Source organism: Tyto alba, unplaced genomic scaffold, assembly GCF_018691265.1.
Source record: "Tyto alba isolate M040663 unplaced genomic scaffold, T.alba_DEE_v4.0 Super-Scaffold_20000042, whole genome shotgun sequence".
Taxonomy (NCBI): domain Eukaryota; kingdom Metazoa; phylum Chordata; class Aves; order Strigiformes; family Tytonidae; genus Tyto; species Tyto alba.
Genome location: NW_024881293.1, coordinates 3,746,431 through 3,764,228, shown reverse-complemented (window position 1 = coordinate 3,764,228; position 17,798 = coordinate 3,746,431). Strand labels below are relative to the sequence as shown.

Sequence of the window (17,798 nt, the reverse complement as noted above, 5' to 3'; positions counted from 1 at the left end):
ATGGTCAAGTTTCTTTTATACAAGTGATGGACATCATTCAGTCTCAGTAACTTTGCCTCCAGCTGCTATCAAAAGGGAAATATAGTCAGAAAAAGACAAGTCAAATCCATGTCAACAGGAAACTTAAAAAAAAAAAAAAAAACAAACTAAAAAAAAACCCCTTAATCTGCTTCCCTGTCTCTTCCTAAGAAGTTCTTAGGAATAAACAAGAACACGGTCAAAATGCTTACATTTTGGTGCAATTTATTGGCACAAAAATATTCAAATACAACATGGCATCTAAACATGGCTACTCTGTTGTATTTTGTGCATTGTTTTTTTTTTAATATGTTTAATTCATAAATCATAACTTTATCTTCACTCTCATGTTTAATAACCATTATTTTCTGTTTCAAGTTATGACCAGTTCTCCCCATATCTGCCTCCTATGCCAAGTACTAACTTTCTCTAGTTATTTCCCAGTACTTCTTTTTAATCCAGATACTGCAGGAAGCTCCCAAGTGGTTTTTCGTTTGTACCCTGCATCCAGTTTGCCACCGATCAATCCCCATAGAGGCACCTGGCTTTGCTCAGCTCAAGGTCTTCAGATCTTGGATCTGCTCTAGATCAGGGTGTCAGTCTGAAACATGACTCCCACACTAGTGTAATGAGTGGATATACAGTTTCCAATCTGGGGGCAAGAATCAAGTTTGAAAACAAGGTAACAGGATGAAACAGTGGTAAAATTCTGCTTCTCTCTCTTTCCAGTTATCCAGCTCATCCCCAAACCTAAACAAAGCCTCCTGCCCAAACGCACTGAGCTCACTGCAGCCACGCCAACAGGACTGACCAGGGTAATAATTAATCTGCAAATGACTTAGTTACATTGCAAAGTAAGTCAAAACCCGTATATAGTCATTTTCAATGGATCACCAGTTCCCCAAAGACCAAGTGGAACCATAGACATCTGTGGTACAATTAGTCTTCACTGTCCTGGAAACCCAAATCAAGTGTTGTGTTTCAGACAGCTTGTGTTCTTCCAACAGCAGCTATACATTGGCTTAAACCAACTTTTAATATACAATAACTCTTTTCATTTACATTTCAAAATATTTGACAAAGGCTGTATTTCAGTCCAACGTTCAGTTTGTGTTTGTAGAAGAGCAAGTTTGGAGTGCAAAAGCCTCCAGAATAAAAGGCTGTGGATACTTTGGAATCTTCTGTTACCAGAAAGGACACCTAAAGAAAACAAAGATATTGTAGTAATGCTGACTTGCATGTAGTTTCACAAAGGCAACACTGAGAAGGACTGAGATTCCATTCTAACTAGGCACCATTTCAGTATAGGAAAAATTGACAGGTGATCCCCATGCTTCCTTCCAGCTAACGTTTAAAAATGTTAAAACAATCTATTTTCTTATGCATAGTCCAAAGTTAGCTAACTCTCAAAATGACAGTAAGTCATCTTTGTTTGCTTTAGAACATGTGGCTCTTCACTGTAACTGAAATCAGTGACTACCACATGCTGTATTTCAAACACTTAAAATGTCGAGGCTGATTGTGGTTTTAATGTTCTAAAATCCTTGTCACAACTTTCAGAGGACTGTTTATGGGATTGCTGTCATAGGCTTGCAAAACTTCCCAGAGCAGATGCAACATGTGGTAAGGCTCCTACATATAACTAACTACACAAGTGACATTTTCCTTAGCTGTCCTCTGTTCAGATTATTCAGAGAAGAATTTTGCAAGGTTAGCTGAATGACACACTCACCATCCAATGTAGCACTGGCACAGGTTCTCATGAGAAGTAGCTTGCTTAATGAGCAACTCTACTTGTGTGGGTACATCAAGAGTTTCATCATGAGAGAAGTCTCGACCTTTGAAATTAAAGGATGAAAAAAAAACATAAATGGAAGTCACAGATCACATAGCATAATTTGCTTCTGGGTGGCAAGTTAAGGACTAACAGGACTTTTAACTACCCTTCCTTTACAGTATAGAAAATGCAAAATTTTCCAAACATGAAGAACCTCTAAAGGCATACAGAGACCAGAATTCTGTTTTCCCTATTACTATGGTTTCTTCCTTTTATTTTCTCCAAATAATGGGTAAACCAACAATTGATAACTTTCCAATAGCTGGAATCCTGGTGCTAATCTCTCCAAGTACATTATTTGGCAGGTTGGGCTAGTTTCTTACAGACTTTAAGAGCACAAAATTTCACAACTAAATGCTGCAAACTATAAAGTCAGGACAGTAGAAATTCAACTTCCACTAACAAGCTCAGACATGCAAAATATGAAATTTGCTGAGCTACACACACCTCTTATAGGCTTCTTTGTAACAAAAAAAAACAGGCACCTGTATTTAGATGCTAGACAAAAACAGGAAAAAGACCTCACCCACTTAATCAGAATATGTTAAATTCAAGGATTAACACAGAAGACAAACACTAAAGGTAGTGCTGATCCATCTCATCAGACTTGATGTTTATCTTATATAAACATAAAAACACACTCACCAGTGAGCTTATCTCGAACCCTGTTGATGATTTGAATTGCCTTCTTATTTAGAGCTTCTGGCTTCACTAGACCATCTCCTACTAAAAGGTAGAAGTAGGAAAGAGAATTAGGACTTCATCTGAACAATAAAAACATTTCTATTGTGTTATATCTGCCCTTCTCAAACACCACAAATACCATTTTGAGAGCAAACAAACCCAGATACCAGTATGTTTTCTGTCATGTTTTTTTTTTTTTTTTTTTTTTTTTTTTTTTTTTTTTTTTTAGTTCAGAACACAGGTAATTACATTCCTCATTTATGCTGACAAGGAACTGTATCCGTCCCATCTCATGTAATAGTATCTGGATCACAATGAAATTTTCTGATCTAAGAACAAACTTCTGCATCAGTATAGAAACAACAATGAAACTTACTGAAGGAATGGATGGATTCAGGCACTGTGGTCCCAGTTTTCTTATGGGCTGTCTCACCCAATTCCACACTGTCCAACATTTCTGTTGAAAGAACCCACGAAAACATAAAAGCATAAATGTGAAGCTGAAAAGTAGATAAAACAATATTCTTCTAGAAACATTAACAAAACTGTTAATCAGCTCATTTGAAAAGCATACTTCACTGTGACCAAGTGTAGCACACACCTCTATTGCTAATTGCAGCATATCACAGGAGCAAATATTTTGCTCCTGCTAACATACTGAAAGTCCTGATCCAACTTGTAGGAACATTTTATATAAAGGCATAATTGAAAGATATTTTGAAATGACATACAATTAACCTCAAATTACAATCAAATAATTATGCTTATTTGTAGAGCTCTCCATATGAAACACTGTCCCTATTCTGCAGTCCCATAGCAAACAACTGCTAAGATTCAACACAAAGCTCTCAACATTGTCAGGTGACTACTTGACAGGTTTTGCACACTAATATGTGGTAGCTAAGTATATAATTATCACATGTCAATTATACCTTGGACTGCATCAGTTCATATCTACTTCAGAAGGGCGTTAATGTAACTGTAAAGGAGCATCTGCTTTTTGAGCCAAAGTACCAATCTTGCCACTTTCAGTCCTAAAGCTAATGACTACTATCTGTCTGTCTACTTTTGGGAACAGGACTGAAAACATTTACCCTGTCTTGTGCATTGCTTAAAAAAATGGTCCAAATATTCATGACACACACCAACTTTTCTACTCACCTACTGACTGACTAGCTGAGTAGGAGTCTGTTCTTGTTCGTGAGCGCTTATTGCCCTTTGTATTTGCTGCAAGAAAATACGGAGTTGAAAAGTATGAACTGGAATTTCAGTGTTTCATAGCAAATCTGTCCACAAGCAATATAAATTTGACTGCCTTTCTCCTTTTCCAGATTTTGTGTCACCTGAAAAGAGCGTTCAATCTCCTGATGACAATTAATACAAAACCAACCCAAATAAATTTGCTTGTAGCTCAGTTTTGTGTCTGTCTTTAAGGGTTAAAGGGGTTTAGCCACTGTGGTAATTTCACATTACAATCCCTAAAACTGTCTGCACACAGAAATAGCACGTGCAAACCAACAATTTAATCAGATTGTCTTCAAACAGACATTGGGTTTCAGGCTTCTGGATTTCTTCTACAAAATCTGACTGATTACTCTCTTGCTGTCACTGTTTTATCAGAATCACTTACTGTCCATCAGCCGCCAATTCAATAATGGATCATACACAAAGGCTTCAAGCACAGCCATGACACTGTCCTTATGTTCGCGCAGGACTTCCATCACTGTGTGACAGGTGATTCTGTAATTGCCATCGAGGCCCGTCACCTTCAGAAGGGGAGGAAGCGAATCAACCATGCTGCTTTGTTTGTGATGCAACTTCAACCCTACCATTCTGGGAGCAGGAAGTGGCTTCTGCTTTGAACTGGAATTCACTATGCTTTGTTCATTAAGAGAACAAGATAGATGTTCATTACAACCTAAGAAGCTCTCTTCTGCCATTAAGATGATCTTTGGGAAGTACCATGCCATTGGCTGGGTCTGGCTGATGCAAACAGCTATTTGAAATGAGGGAACTAAAGAAGCTGTAAGCAATTGGAGGAATTTCAGGTGTTTTTTTTGCATCAGTGAAAAAGTTGCTTTCCCACTGTAAAGATCACAGGAGATATTTTAACTTAAAGAAAACGCAGCTGAAATATTAACACCTCTGGTTCTCAAGGAGTGGATAGGTTTAGCCATGACAGAAAATACAGGAAAAACTGAGAAATGGGTGCCAGTTTCCCTAGGAACAATCCGCTTCATATTAAATAAGGGATGCTTACCTCCATCGCGTTTGTCAGCATCCTTGTTAACCTAAATGGAATCTTCTCAGGGAACTTTTCTCTTGTCATTGCAACCTAAACACATGATGATGGAGAATTAGTAAATTAATAGCTAACATTATTTAAGAGTTAATAAGTATTGGGGTTTTTTTTGCTACAACCTTGAAGATCATATTCCAAATAGGAAATAAAGTCCCAGCACTATGTTCATCAGTTTCCACAATTTTTGGGGAGAAGCTAGATAATTAACTTGGTAGCAGAGGGAGAAGTCAAACATGTGCCCAGCTGCTAGTGTCAACTAATACAGACTGCCTATCAGCAACTTAAATTGCTCAAAGAAATTTTATGGAAAACCGACGTTAGCACTTCTTTGCTTGTTCCAATGGTCAGCTAATCCCCAAGACATGCCTCTGAGATAAAGTATCTATTATTTTCATTTTGCCTGTAAGTAAAGTGAAGCCCAAAAGAGAGCCAAAGGGCTTGCCCACTATCACACCCCAAAGTCAGTTTGTTCTGGCTTATAGATTCATTTCTGTTCCACCCGAAAATGTGAAATATTACAGGAAATTGAATGTCCAAATACAAAGATTTACCTCAAAACAGTCCCCGAAGTCAATGTGCAGGATCTTTCCGCTCAGTCTGTCTAACATCAGATTGGAAGGGTGCCTTTGATGAAGGAGCAGGAGAAAAAACAGGGTGACAGACCATTATAAAAACCCAAAGTAAATCACATCAGCTCGTCTGAAATGATATTTATCTTCATGAACAAGAACAGCCAGTGACAGCTTGCTTGTCTGAGATCTTCAATCTCAGGATGAATAGAATAGCTTCCTGACAGCGCATCTATCACATTATTTTTGTAATTACCTCTCAGGAGTTAGAGATCTTCTCACCTTGGAAGATAAACAACCTATCGGACCAGAACCATCAGTACATTTCTTGGGTATGAACATTTATTTTTCAGTTAGGATACATTTTTCTACTTGTTTTATGCTTTTTCATTTTTCAGTATAGAAAAATGCAATGAATTATGCAACAGGTGAAGTAAAGCAAATTGGATTACCACCAGAAGAGAAGAGAATCAATAGAGACTAGGAAAACCACAGTGCTGCTATTCATACTGAATTGTACCAATTTTGTTTTAGTTCAATTTTTAAAGGTTTATGACTTCATTATAAAGACCTCTAAGTTCAGGAATAAAAGCTTTTGTTATGAAAGCATTTGAGGGTTTAGCTGGTTTTGCATTAAAGACCTTAAATCTAAAATATACTGTCTTCAAAAGTATTTTGGAAATTACAATGTCCCCTTTTGACAGTAAGTCATATACTGAATCAAACATCTGTTGATTTTATCTTTTTTTTCATTATTTGTCCAATCCATTTGGACTGTACATACTTCCCTCCAGAACGTGTCTGCATTGCAGATTAGAAAAAGCAGCAGGTTAAGTAATAGTTAAACCAAAATTAACTTTCATTTGTTTTAAATCTAGAGCAGTTTTTAGGGACTATTTATGGGGACTTCATGTGTGTCACTGACAAGTGCCATGAACATACATAGCACTAGTGGTTCCTGCTTCACAGAATAAATATCCACCAGGAAAAACAGTATGTGAACTAAGTAGTGTTACTGAACCCATCTGGAAGGAGAATTATAACCTCTGCCACTAAATAATTCCTGGATTTCTTTTTGCTACTTCAGGGACCAAATGCTTGATTATGGTGCTTCTTTCTCCTCCAAAAAGCTGGATGTATGTGTACAGTCCTAACAGACTTTGCAAAAAAAGTGCCATCTCATATGCATGAAGCACACACAAGCACACAGACTGGTGGCAATAGTCAACAGTGTTTCTGTTTTATAGAATGGATGGAGAAAGACTTGCCATTCTGCGAGTGAAAGGACAAAATTAGAACCTGTGGTCCTTTATGTAATTCTGTGCGTATTCGTCTCAAAATGGAAGAAACTCTTATTTGTATTCAAGATACATAAACACTACATCTCATGCCTTCAGTGCTGAAAATAATGGCAGCACAATTAGGTGCTAAAAGATGGTATCATTACAACTTGGCAATAACCACAATGAAAGATGTTATCATAACAACAGGTCCAAGGAATTAATTGATAGGCCTACACAGTCTGTGCTTTTATTTAAAAGAAACCTTTACAATTTCACTTACCGGTCCCCAAGGCCCAAAATGTACCCAACCATTGACATCACCGCTAGTGAACGAGTGTAGTTTGTTCTTCTGTCAAACCACACCTACAAGTAGAGACAAAATAGAAAAAGTCAGGCAGGCGTGTTGCATGTTTCACCTCATATTTTAATTTACACATTAGTTACTTGCATTTTGCACAAAGTGGTGTGTTTAGGTTCCACACACTCCATAGCCTGAGTGGGTTCAGAAATCTTGTGGCTTTGAATTAGATGTCTAAGCCATTAAGAGAATATATTCTGAGGCTCCTGTTTTTCCTTCCCCATGCATAGTATATGCAGCTTCAGTCTCCAGTCTTGGGCTTTGGACTGCACCCCGGCAGCCATTGTGATCTGAGCCTTGTAAGGCCCCTTGTGAGGGGATACACGTTCTGCAGTGATTCATCCGGAATTTATGATGAATAAACACCATCTCTCACTCATTCTGCAGGAAAGGTAATTCCACATTATGCTGATTGCCAAAAACAAGCCATTACATGTGCTGAACTCACCTCTGAGCTCGGACTTTTCAACCACAGCAGTTTGGCGAGGTCATCACCAGCTGTGTTATTGACAGCATGTTCAAATACTTCTACTTTCTGCATCAGAGTCAGGTGGTCATAATCTGGAGCCATCTAAAATTGAGAAGTGACACTCAGCAACTTAAAAAAAAAAACCACTTCCAGCAAATCCCTAGTTGTACTATGAGAAACACAGTAATCACCAATAATTTCATATCACGTTTGTATTATTTGTAGACTCACCAGTACGTTCCCAGACACAGTGAGATGACCACCTAACAGTCAATTAATTTTCAGTGGGATAGCAAATGATTTCACATCCACAAAGTAGTCCATAGCCATAGTTAATTAAGATACTGTGAAGGTAAATACGTTTCAAAAAACGTTATCCAAATAAGTCTTCTAGGTTGGCACATGCTTTCCTTTTTGGCAGGCAATTCCAACTTTTCTAGCAATGTTCAGTTTCTCCAGTCTGTCTCATTTTGGCCCTGTTGCTTAGACACAATGTTTGTAAATGCCAGCAGCATGGCACCCTGTATAAGGCACATGATAGTCACACAAAATTCCAAACACATTTTAGTCACCAGATGGTAACAACTTGTGGTCGCTGTTAAAACCAGAAAGGAGAAACAAATAAACGTATGGCCAATTTTACCTCTTGGTAGCATTTTATAACTCTTATCTGATATTTTTGCATTTATTACTGGTACCAATAACAGTCAGGAAACAGGCAAAGGAAGAACAAGCTGTGCACTATTATTCTTCATTAAGACATTGGAGTCCTAAAAGAATGTACCAAAAACTCTGCCAGCTTTGCCCTTTACCCTCAGCATGATGCGATGTTCAATGTTGAGCAGGATCTTCTTCTTCTCTCTGTAGTCTCGGATGAGTGCATGCAGCGTGTCACAGTGGGGGACCCAACCAATCAACCCTGAATTTGTAGACAGTGGAATAACAGCATATCTCTGGATGCTACAGGAAAAAATGGACAATCAGAGCTCAAATTGTTGTATGTTGTGAATTACTGCATTTTGAGATGCTTAAAACAACTACTACTGAATCTGATTCTGATCCAAATTGTCTTTTCTGTAGTTGCCCTGCTTTTCTTCTTCGCAAACAGACCTGAAACATCCATTTGGATAGATTTCTGCCAGATGATCTACAGACATTCTCAAAGCTTACGTGTTTTTTGCTGAAAGACTGCTTTTAGAAGTTACATGTTATGTCACCCACAGCGATCTATTATTTGCACATGACATTTGATATGTTCATGCTTGAAAGACATTGTACAGAATTGCAGTCATTGACTATTCACCAAGATACTTAGTTACTATAATAAGAGATCTGTGACAAAACCCCCCTTCCCTAGCTCCTAAAGCAGTGCTCAAGCTATCTCGAAATAGGTGTTGCCTCAAAGACCATAACTATTTACAAGATATAACTTAAACTAAATAAAAGAAGCAATCCCCTCAGGATACATTTCCTCCAAGTTTGAACTCTATGAATTATTTTCTCTCTCTCTCTCTCTCTTTTTTTTTTTTTTTTTTTTTTTTTTTTTTAAATTAGCTTAGTTGCAAGATTTGCTATTTCCTCACAAACCATCTTGGTTGTGCCAAGGATTATGTGAAAACTGCACCTACTTAGGGTGTCAGTTGCACGTAACCACATTAAGTAATTATCCACAGCACATACCTGAGGTTTTTACGAAGGGAAGTTGGGTCATTTGCTAGCAGAGTGTTGACCAACCCAAAAAGCTGCATCACTCTCTCATCTTGGCGAAGGTCTTCATGACCTTTCAGTAGGAATACAAACTCATGCCCATTGCTTCCTGTGAAGGAATTAATACACAAAAGTTTACTCTTGCTGAACAAACAGACAAGAGTAAATGCATGTGCACGCAAGAACTGGAAAGTGTGGCAGTCAGACTGACCAGACCACTAAGGAACACCGCACCTTATAGGAAATGTTGGAGAGGTTTTACAAGGTAAATATGCAGTTTGATCTAAGAGCAACAACTGTTTAAATACTAGAATGGCTACGTGAAACTGCTTTCTCTTACCCATTAGTGTCAACTTCCTGGGCCGCTGCTTGGAGGTGATGACCTGCAGTGAGGGTGCAATGGACTGAATGCGTATGATGGGCTGGTTGGGATCGTACGTTCCTGGCACTGCCAATTCCAGGTCCCGGCACATTAACAGTTTTGGTGACACGTACTGTAGTTCCAAAGAAGTGAGCTAAGAAAAACAAAAGAAAAACAGCCCCCCCCAGAATTTCAGTTAAATCTCACTGAAACATCTGAAGAGTTGAGGAACCCAGAACAGTTCAGTCAGTCTTCAACACTTGAGATGCTTGAAGAAAGTGCTGCATAAACAGCAAACTTGCAGCAAATCATATGCAGGTACTTCCTGAATACTGAATTGGAATATTTTGAATAACCAGAAAATGTGAAACAAAGATTGGTATTGACCATTTGCACAGTAAAACCCACAACAGAACTGTACCTCTCCCCCCACCTGAGGCAGCTGCTTTGAGATACGTCGGAACACGTGGTAATACAGATCCCAAGCCTGAGTTAGGTCTTTGACATTTCCCGATTTCATATACTTCCTGCACCATTCCTGAGCCTCCATTAGATCTCTGCCATAGGCCTAGAGAGCAAGTGGAAAACAACAGAAGAAAAGCATTTCTACAAACTGTAATGGAACATGTAGAGTAATACCTACGAAGAGTATCACAAGACACACACTGAGTTTATTAGACGACACTTCTCACAAATAGACTTCACAATAGGAAGCAACAGAATGAACAGAATCACCCCTTAACAGTACGCTCACAAGCTCAAATTAATTCCTTTTGCTAGCTTGACAGGTCAGCTCTACCACCTGTGCTAGTGGCTACCGTGAAACAAAGCAGTCTGGATTTAGAAGAATTAACTGCAGAGCAGCAATATGTTTTCCAGACCCTATCAGATACCCAGCCAATTTAAGACTCCAGGGTGATCTGGACTGCCGTGATCCCTGTAGTATTGTAGTCACCAAAAGCGATACAGATCCAAAGATAAATGTCAGTAATGAAGTCTGCAACTAACATAACAAGTCCCAAGAGATTCACTCTTTGTGTTAGATTGCAAAGGTCCTTATAACACCTCTGGGTCCTGTGGCTGGCCTGCTTGTTTTTAAGGGCATGCAGAAAGTTATGCTGTTGGCCATTTGCTGATACCTGATTGAAGGATGTCTCTTTTAAAGTCTGAGGCCCACGCTCCATCATTGCATGAAGTGGTTCCAGCACCTCAAACATTCCCTTCACATTCCTTTCTCCAAAGTATAGACGAGATGCTTCTTCCAAACCTTCATGCCACATCTCATGCCATAGGATGGCTACACGGATTAGCTCTTCACTCACCTGTTTCAGGAAAGGAAAAAATATTAAATGCCTAAAGAAAACCATTATCACTGTATACTAACTTAAAAATGCAAAACTACTTTCTTCTCTGATGATTATGAAGTATTTGTTGCTGGCAGCTAGAGGGAGCCACAAGACCGCTTACAATTCTGTTACACTTTTTTCTGCAAGAAACTGATCAGGCTTTTCTCACCTTATTTATTGCCTTTGAAGGTTTTTATATATTGGTGTAGCTTGGCCTAAAAGCATTACTTTTCATTTATTCATAAAAACTTTTAGCAAATGAATTAAATTACCATGCTATGACCAGTAAGTTTTGCTTACACTTTTTATTAAGCAAAAGTATCTCTTTATGAAACAATGATTCTTCATTTATTTCTTCCTTCTCTAAATTTATTCACAAGGAGACACAAGAACTCAGTGTTTGAATGTTATGGTCCTTTTTAAATCAAAGCATTGTCTTGAAATTACACTAATACTGTAACTTCTACCAATTGCAAAAAAAAACCCCAGCAAAATAATTGTACTTAAACAAAATTAACAATTAATAGTAATTCTGTGTTATTATACCTGTGGTAAGTCCATTCCTGAAACACAAAACACTTTATGGTATACTAAGTACTCACCATCATTGCCTGCTGCACCAGAGTGTTACTGTGCTCACACATATTTTTCAGGATCTTATTTGCAGCGTTGTGGCGAGCAGTGGTTGTAGATTTAGAGGCCACAGTTAAAGGATAGATCAAAGCCTACAAGGGACATTAACCAATAATATTTTAGAACCATACAGAAGAGCTACATAAATTGAAAAATTAGCAAAGTATTAATAAGTTGGAGACTTAGGGTTAAACAAGAGAAAGCAAGCTTGCTTTGGCAAAGAAGTGATTGTAATTTGGTATTCTAAGTCTTCCAATCTGAAAAGTTTACAAGACTAGCTCACTGAGTAGCAGAAGGACTTTGAGAGCCTTTGTCAAACTGGAAGAATAGAAAAGTGTGTTTAGCATTTTGTGATTTTCCACACCGTAGGAAGAAATTCAGATAAAACATCTGTGATGTAGCCTTTCTGTAGTCACTTAGTGAGATTTAAGAAGGCAATTTGCACTACCCAGTATTCTACTAGATAGAGAGAACTTCCCCTGCTGCATGGCTCATCCACCTCTTCTTTCCACTTTGATGTGAACAGTGCTGAGGTGAAAGAAGCAGCAGCAGAAGTAGTCCCCATTGTCACTTGCTGTGACTTCCAGTGCAGGTGTGTAGACTAGCTGAAATGGAACACAGGAAATGCCTGAATTGCCTATCAGTCCATGGAAATTCCTCCTCTAAGCCAAAGCTTACCTGGGGATGGTACCGTCCAATATCTGTGAGGAGCTGATGAATGAGACGTCCTACTAATGGTCGAGGGGTGTCAATTCTTGCAATGAGCTGAGGGATAACCTAGTAGTAAGACAAGTAAAATAAACATCCCCGTCATCTCATGTGTTTAGTTCACAAGCTGTTCTGCCCTCTGGTACAGACCTCTCAGTTTCTAAAGGAGACAGAGGCTCACCGCTCAATTTTCAGATGGTCAGAGGATAACACAAAGTTCCAAACAATGTCAGAAATGCAGAACAGCTCAGTGAGATCATAAGTGTTCTGTGCAAAACTGTTACAGGATCCTTTTATGTAAATAGTAAGATGTCTCTTGAAATGTAATACTCAAAGTAGTAAAGCCTTTTAAAATTTATTTAAAAGAGTCGTTCTGTAAAGCAATCCTGAAATTGACTGAATTACATCAAAGCAGCACAGTGCTGTTTTATTCTCAATCACCACTGAATGCACGTCATCTTCAATTTTAAAATTCTCATTCTTTCTCATTCATATGCACTAACCAGCATGTAAATACATAAATGCATGCAAAAATGTTTCTCATGTCTCTGCTCAAGATGCTTCTTAAATCAGTTACAAATTGTATGACACACAGCTCTCACCACTCACCTACAGAGGACTGTAGTAAAGGATCATCATGGATATCACGTAACAAATCCTCAAGCTCCCCCCAGAACTGAGATTTGTCTTAGTCCTTTGTGTTTCTTACCTGCAGCCAAGTGTCTATTTGGATTGCCTTGACTCCTTCTACCAAAGCCTCATTCACATCAGGCCAGTGACCATAGTCAAACCACAGAGTAAGGACTCTGAAGAAGAGAAGTACATTTGTTAGGAACGAAACAAAAAAACCTCTTTCCAGTCAAAAACCTTCAGATCCATTTACAAGTGACTCTGCTTCCCAGAACCTAGAGATAGTAGGATAAGGGCTAATCCACCTAACATAAATCAGCTTGAACTGAAGCCTTCGCTTAGTTTAACCATACCAAAAAGAACAGAATCACATTCTACCTAATCTTAAACCATGTGTCCTTATCAGTTGGATTTCATTTACAATGTGCTTCATCATGTACCTTAGAGTATCCTGTAGGTTGTTTCCTCGAGACAAAGATATGGATCGGAAGAAACCCTGGACAGCAGGAACTGTGTACATCAAGAGGGTCTTGGATAAATCCTTTGGAATGAAAATTGCCACATTAGTTCTACACAAGCACATCAGTCCACATGAATTCTAAACTTAGCAAGGGGCAAGAAGGAGAAATATGCGGAAACATAGATCTAATTCACATTATAGTTGACTTCTGCTCACACTCCTCACAGAACATGTTGCTTCTGGAACTTATGTTTTGCTTGACTACACATAGGTCTTTCAGGCTGGCAGGGAACAAACTGTGAAGTGTTTTTATACTTCAGCTTGTTGGCAAAACAATAGACAGCAAAGCAGTCTAAAAACTACAACCCTACTATAACTGGTAAGTAAGAGATTCTTCAGCCTTTCAGAAAAGGTGTAAGCAGCAGAACTTGTCAACGGACATTGTATCACTTATGACAGCCACCCATGCCTTTGCTTTAGTTCACAGCTAACTTACAACCATTTGCATTAATTTAGTCCTCTTCCCTGAAGACTGAGTTAACCTGAACTTCCACACTTTTGCTGCAGGCTATAAGTGTGTATATATATATACATGTATATATACACACAGTGACAGCTTCCATAAGCCAGGTATGCATAATAGCTTGCTCCCCGCTGTAACATTTTCCTGTGTCTAAGCAATAAGTACCAACTTCTCAACATAAACAGGGAAGAAGGGTACCTCAGTGACTTTCTTCTGTACTGGAGACGGGATGGGACTGTTCTCTGTGCTCTCTGCATCACTCTCGCTGTTGCTGCCCTCTGTGTTAGCGCTGGTGATGCTGGCTCCACTAGCATGACGTAGTTTCTTCTTTTCATCTCTGGCCTGGTTTTGATGTTTGTAGTGAAGCACTGCTTCAAAGTTCATCACTGCCCAGGCATGCCAGGCCTGCCAACAAGAGAGAACAAAAGTCAGAAGGAAGATGAATCTTTTCTGCAACCTGTACTTTCTAATTATTAGAGATCTTAATCCAACCTTTCTGAGTCTGTGGAAAACAGCAGCAAATAATAACCTGCAGACAACACAATGCTTTGCTTTCTCTGATCACTTACAGTTTTAACTGCCTTATCTTAAATAACATCATGGTGACTTTGTGGCCAGTGCCTCCCTGTTGGATATTAAGGCAAAGGAGCTCTGAAGCAAAAGTTAAATCACATTCCAATACACCTTAATTTTTCAAAGTTTAAAATTAAGATTAATGTGTTAGGATTAGGGGAGATGTAAAGGGAAGAAATACAGGAGATGGCTGCCCCAGCGACGATCTGGCACCAAGTATTAAATGAAATTTCATAACCCTGAAAGCAAAGGCTCTTTGGAGAATTAGCAACAAGGCTACTTTCCTAGTTCAAATATACTGAGTGAGAGCTAGTTAAATTTTTTTCCATTCAGATTATATCCTTTCTCCTTCACTGCTAACCGACAAGAGAGACAGTCCCAAAAGCAAGAATAGAAATTGAATTGTGGCCTAGTTTTACCAGGCAGACAAAAATTCTAAACAAGAATCTCATGGTTGCCTTGGGCTGCTTTCTCTGTTTTGTTTTGGGTTTGTTTTGGTTTGTTTTTTTTTGTCCCCCCTATTCACAGTAACAAGGCAGATAGCTACAGGAGATCTTCCTATGAACACCTTCCTTTCCAGTAGCATGAGATGTGATCAAATTTAGTGATCTCTCTGCAATGGTGCCTGGATCCTTTTCCTTACTGACCTTGTACCAGTTGCGATCATGCTCTGTTGCAGCACTGTAGTATTGCAAGACTTTGGGGATGGTACTCTCATTGATGCCTTGCAAGTTCAGCTGCCACTCACCCAGTTTCAGGAAACACCTGGTTAAGCAAAGGGATTATTGACTCAGAACCTAGAATGAAAACGAAGCCTGCTGGATTAAGAGGCAGACTTCTTATCTGAAGTCTGAAAGAGATTTCATGTGGTAAACCCACTCAGTCAGCTGCTTCTGCAGACTGCTAGCGAACGTGTAAGGTTCAGAACAGCTACATCCTGCTTGTAAGTGTGGAGCTAACTAGTTTAGCTTTTAGGGGGAAAGGTGAGGGTCAAACTTTGTTCCTCATTTATATCAGTTATAAATTAAAAGTAAGAACTAGCTAACAGGAGCATCAAAAGACTTCATCAGTATCGATAAAATGCACACAGCATATGTGCTGGCTAGCTATACTTATCACCATATGAACTACCCTTCTGGAGAGAACATTGCGACAGACGAACAGTGGAAACACAGAGCAACTGCTCTTCCCCCAAGCCAGAACCACATTAAGTCATCCCCTCCCAGAGGAAAGGAAAAACAACATATTTTTACTGCAGCAGGGTGGGGCTGTGAAGGTTTGTGCAAAGCCTAATAATTTGCTCCCTCAGCAGGCTTTAAATACCACGGTTACACAGTTGTCCTTTCTTTGAGTTCTTCAGAAAGCATTGTGCAAAAAAAAAAAAAAAAAAATTACATGCAACTCATTACTAATTTGTCTTCCGTTATAGTGACTCTGAAAAAACTAAGATGATGGTGTTATCAAGTTCTCATTCTCATAAAAGCAAATTAAGTGCATGCCTCCCTTTAAAAAAAAGTAAACTTTTGATAGTACTATGCAACTACTTCTTTAAATTGGAAACAACAGATCTGGCACCTCCAGATGCATAGAGGAAAACAGAGATTATAAGGTGTGTTTTTAATGCACCAATATTTTAAGAGACCATCACATGTTGGGCACCTATTGCCCAAAGCGCTGCTGTTTTATTAAGGGCACACACTGCCAAGCACAAAAGTGCCAAGCATGTGGGGAGTGCTTCTTTCCTACTGACTGGATCTCCTGAAAATCAAAGAAATAGCCATGCTGAGAGCTCTGCCTTCTGCTAGTGAGCAACAGTGCTGGAAAAATATAACCAGCAGCCAGCAACAAATACAAGCCTGTTTATGCTGAAAATTATACGACAGATAAGAATGTAAAACCCAACAGGTCTCTACCAGCTAAGTGAGAAAACAGCTGTTCCTTTTAATCAAAGCATGGGCCTTGTCTGAAATGTGTCATCTGCACGGACCCTGCAATCTTAGGAAGGACAAGTTCACTACATAGCTAAAGGGTGGCCAGGGATCAGGTGCTGACCGTGCCATGAGCTTGTGGAGTTCCTGCTTGTGCTGCTGGTCCTCAGTTGCAATAGCATGCTGTGCCTGCTGCTGCATTGTCTGCACGAAGTGCTGCATGTGCTGGAACGCGTCAATCTGTAATTGGATGATGGTTGCAGTAAGGGTTAAATACAACTTCACAAGAGAGGAAAACAATGTCGAAATAAATTTTCACTGAAAGCAAAAAATAGTTTTGTTTTCTTTCAAAGCTTTTTTAGCCATTTACATCCCTCTCAAATCTGTTTATACTCTACATGTGTAGCACCAAACAAATGAAGAGGCTAGGGATTCTTGATGTCTCAGAGATACGGCCACTGAGTTGCTGCACTAAGGAACAAATAACTGCGTCCTTCCAATGCTACGCATCCTTTCATGTCATACATACAGTCAAAAGCATGACCAACCCAAACATAAGCTAACATTGCACTCCAATGTACAAGAACTCAACTCTGGCAAAGCAACAAGGTTGCCTGTACAAAAAGAAAACTTCAGCAGCAGAGAATGTCCTCTTACTGCTCATGCAGAGTGAGATTCTCGTAATGATATACAGGTATCTCATTTGTAATTGAGCATGCACAAAGACAGTCAGGCCATTCCAACAAGCAAACAAATGTTCATAGTTTACAAACTGTATCTGACCAGGTCACTATCATAATAGACAGAATCACAAATGCAGAGAAACCTGTCTATTATATACTATAGTCTGAAAAAAATAACAACTTCAGGAAATAATGCCCGAAGGAAAACCTGCAGCTTCCTGATCTTCCCTTCTAACCCCTCAGCTTTGGCTAGGCTTATAGTACACACCATGGGATGTAAACTTTGAGTTGTTTCAACAAATTAAAGTCTAGATTTCTCCTAAGATTGTTTAAGAAGTACAAATATACATTGCTCCTTTGCCAGCAGATTACATAAGGCAATAGTGCTAAAGCAACTTGTACCACCAAATTTTGGGGGAAGATTCTTTTTGAAATTCCTTGGAAAGAATTATGGGGTAAGAAAACCTGAAATTAAAGACTTCAGAAACAAAGTATGCACGCTCCACTGGAAACAATTAGAGCAAAGCTCTTGCAATCTGCAAGGTCATTTCAGGTCAGAAACTGCAGAATATGCTATTAGGAGTCCAATTTACTTCTGTTCCATTTACAGGAATGAGCTACTTTAGTGTGAGACAAGAATCACCTGAGCTGAAATGCCTCATCTATCCTGTTCAAATGTCAGCATGCACAAGTCAATTGTCAAAAAAAAGGGTATTAGCCCAGGGT

At 39.0% G+C, this 17,798-nt stretch overlaps 1 protein-coding gene across 2 annotated transcripts in view; it reads right to left on the bottom strand.

The window, feature by feature from the left end:
* Positions 1-226: 226 nt before the first annotated feature.
* Positions 227-17,798, bottom strand: part of MTOR (mechanistic target of rapamycin kinase) — a 67,229-nt gene continuing 49,657 nt past the window's right edge. For both annotated transcript variants that reach the window (XM_042794157.1, XM_042794158.1), the window contains 22 exons: positions 16,514-16,629; positions 15,109-15,226; positions 14,087-14,293; positions 13,346-13,446; positions 12,985-13,081; positions 12,246-12,344; positions 11,537-11,659; positions 10,728-10,910; positions 10,022-10,156; positions 9,568-9,742; positions 9,201-9,336; positions 8,333-8,480; positions 7,500-7,622; positions 6,974-7,056; positions 5,393-5,465; positions 4,800-4,874; positions 4,170-4,305; positions 3,701-3,766; positions 2,916-2,996; positions 2,501-2,581; positions 1,751-1,856; positions 227-1,218 (listed from right to left, as the gene is read on the bottom strand). In XM_042794157.1, the coding sequence (XP_042650091.1) occupies positions 1,203-1,218; positions 1,751-1,856; positions 2,501-2,581; positions 2,916-2,996; positions 3,701-3,766; positions 4,170-4,305; positions 4,800-4,874; positions 5,393-5,465; positions 6,974-7,056; positions 7,500-7,622; positions 8,333-8,480; positions 9,201-9,336; positions 9,568-9,742; positions 10,022-10,156; positions 10,728-10,910; positions 11,537-11,659; positions 12,246-12,344; positions 12,985-13,081; positions 13,346-13,446; positions 14,087-14,293; positions 15,109-15,226; positions 16,514-16,629 (2,478 nt within the window). In that variant the 3' untranslated portion in view covers positions 227-1,202. The remainder of the gene's footprint in view (positions 1,219-1,750; positions 1,857-2,500; positions 2,582-2,915; positions 2,997-3,700; positions 3,767-4,169; positions 4,306-4,799; positions 4,875-5,392; positions 5,466-6,973; positions 7,057-7,499; positions 7,623-8,332; positions 8,481-9,200; positions 9,337-9,567; positions 9,743-10,021; positions 10,157-10,727; positions 10,911-11,536; positions 11,660-12,245; positions 12,345-12,984; positions 13,082-13,345; positions 13,447-14,086; positions 14,294-15,108; positions 15,227-16,513; positions 16,630-17,798) is intronic.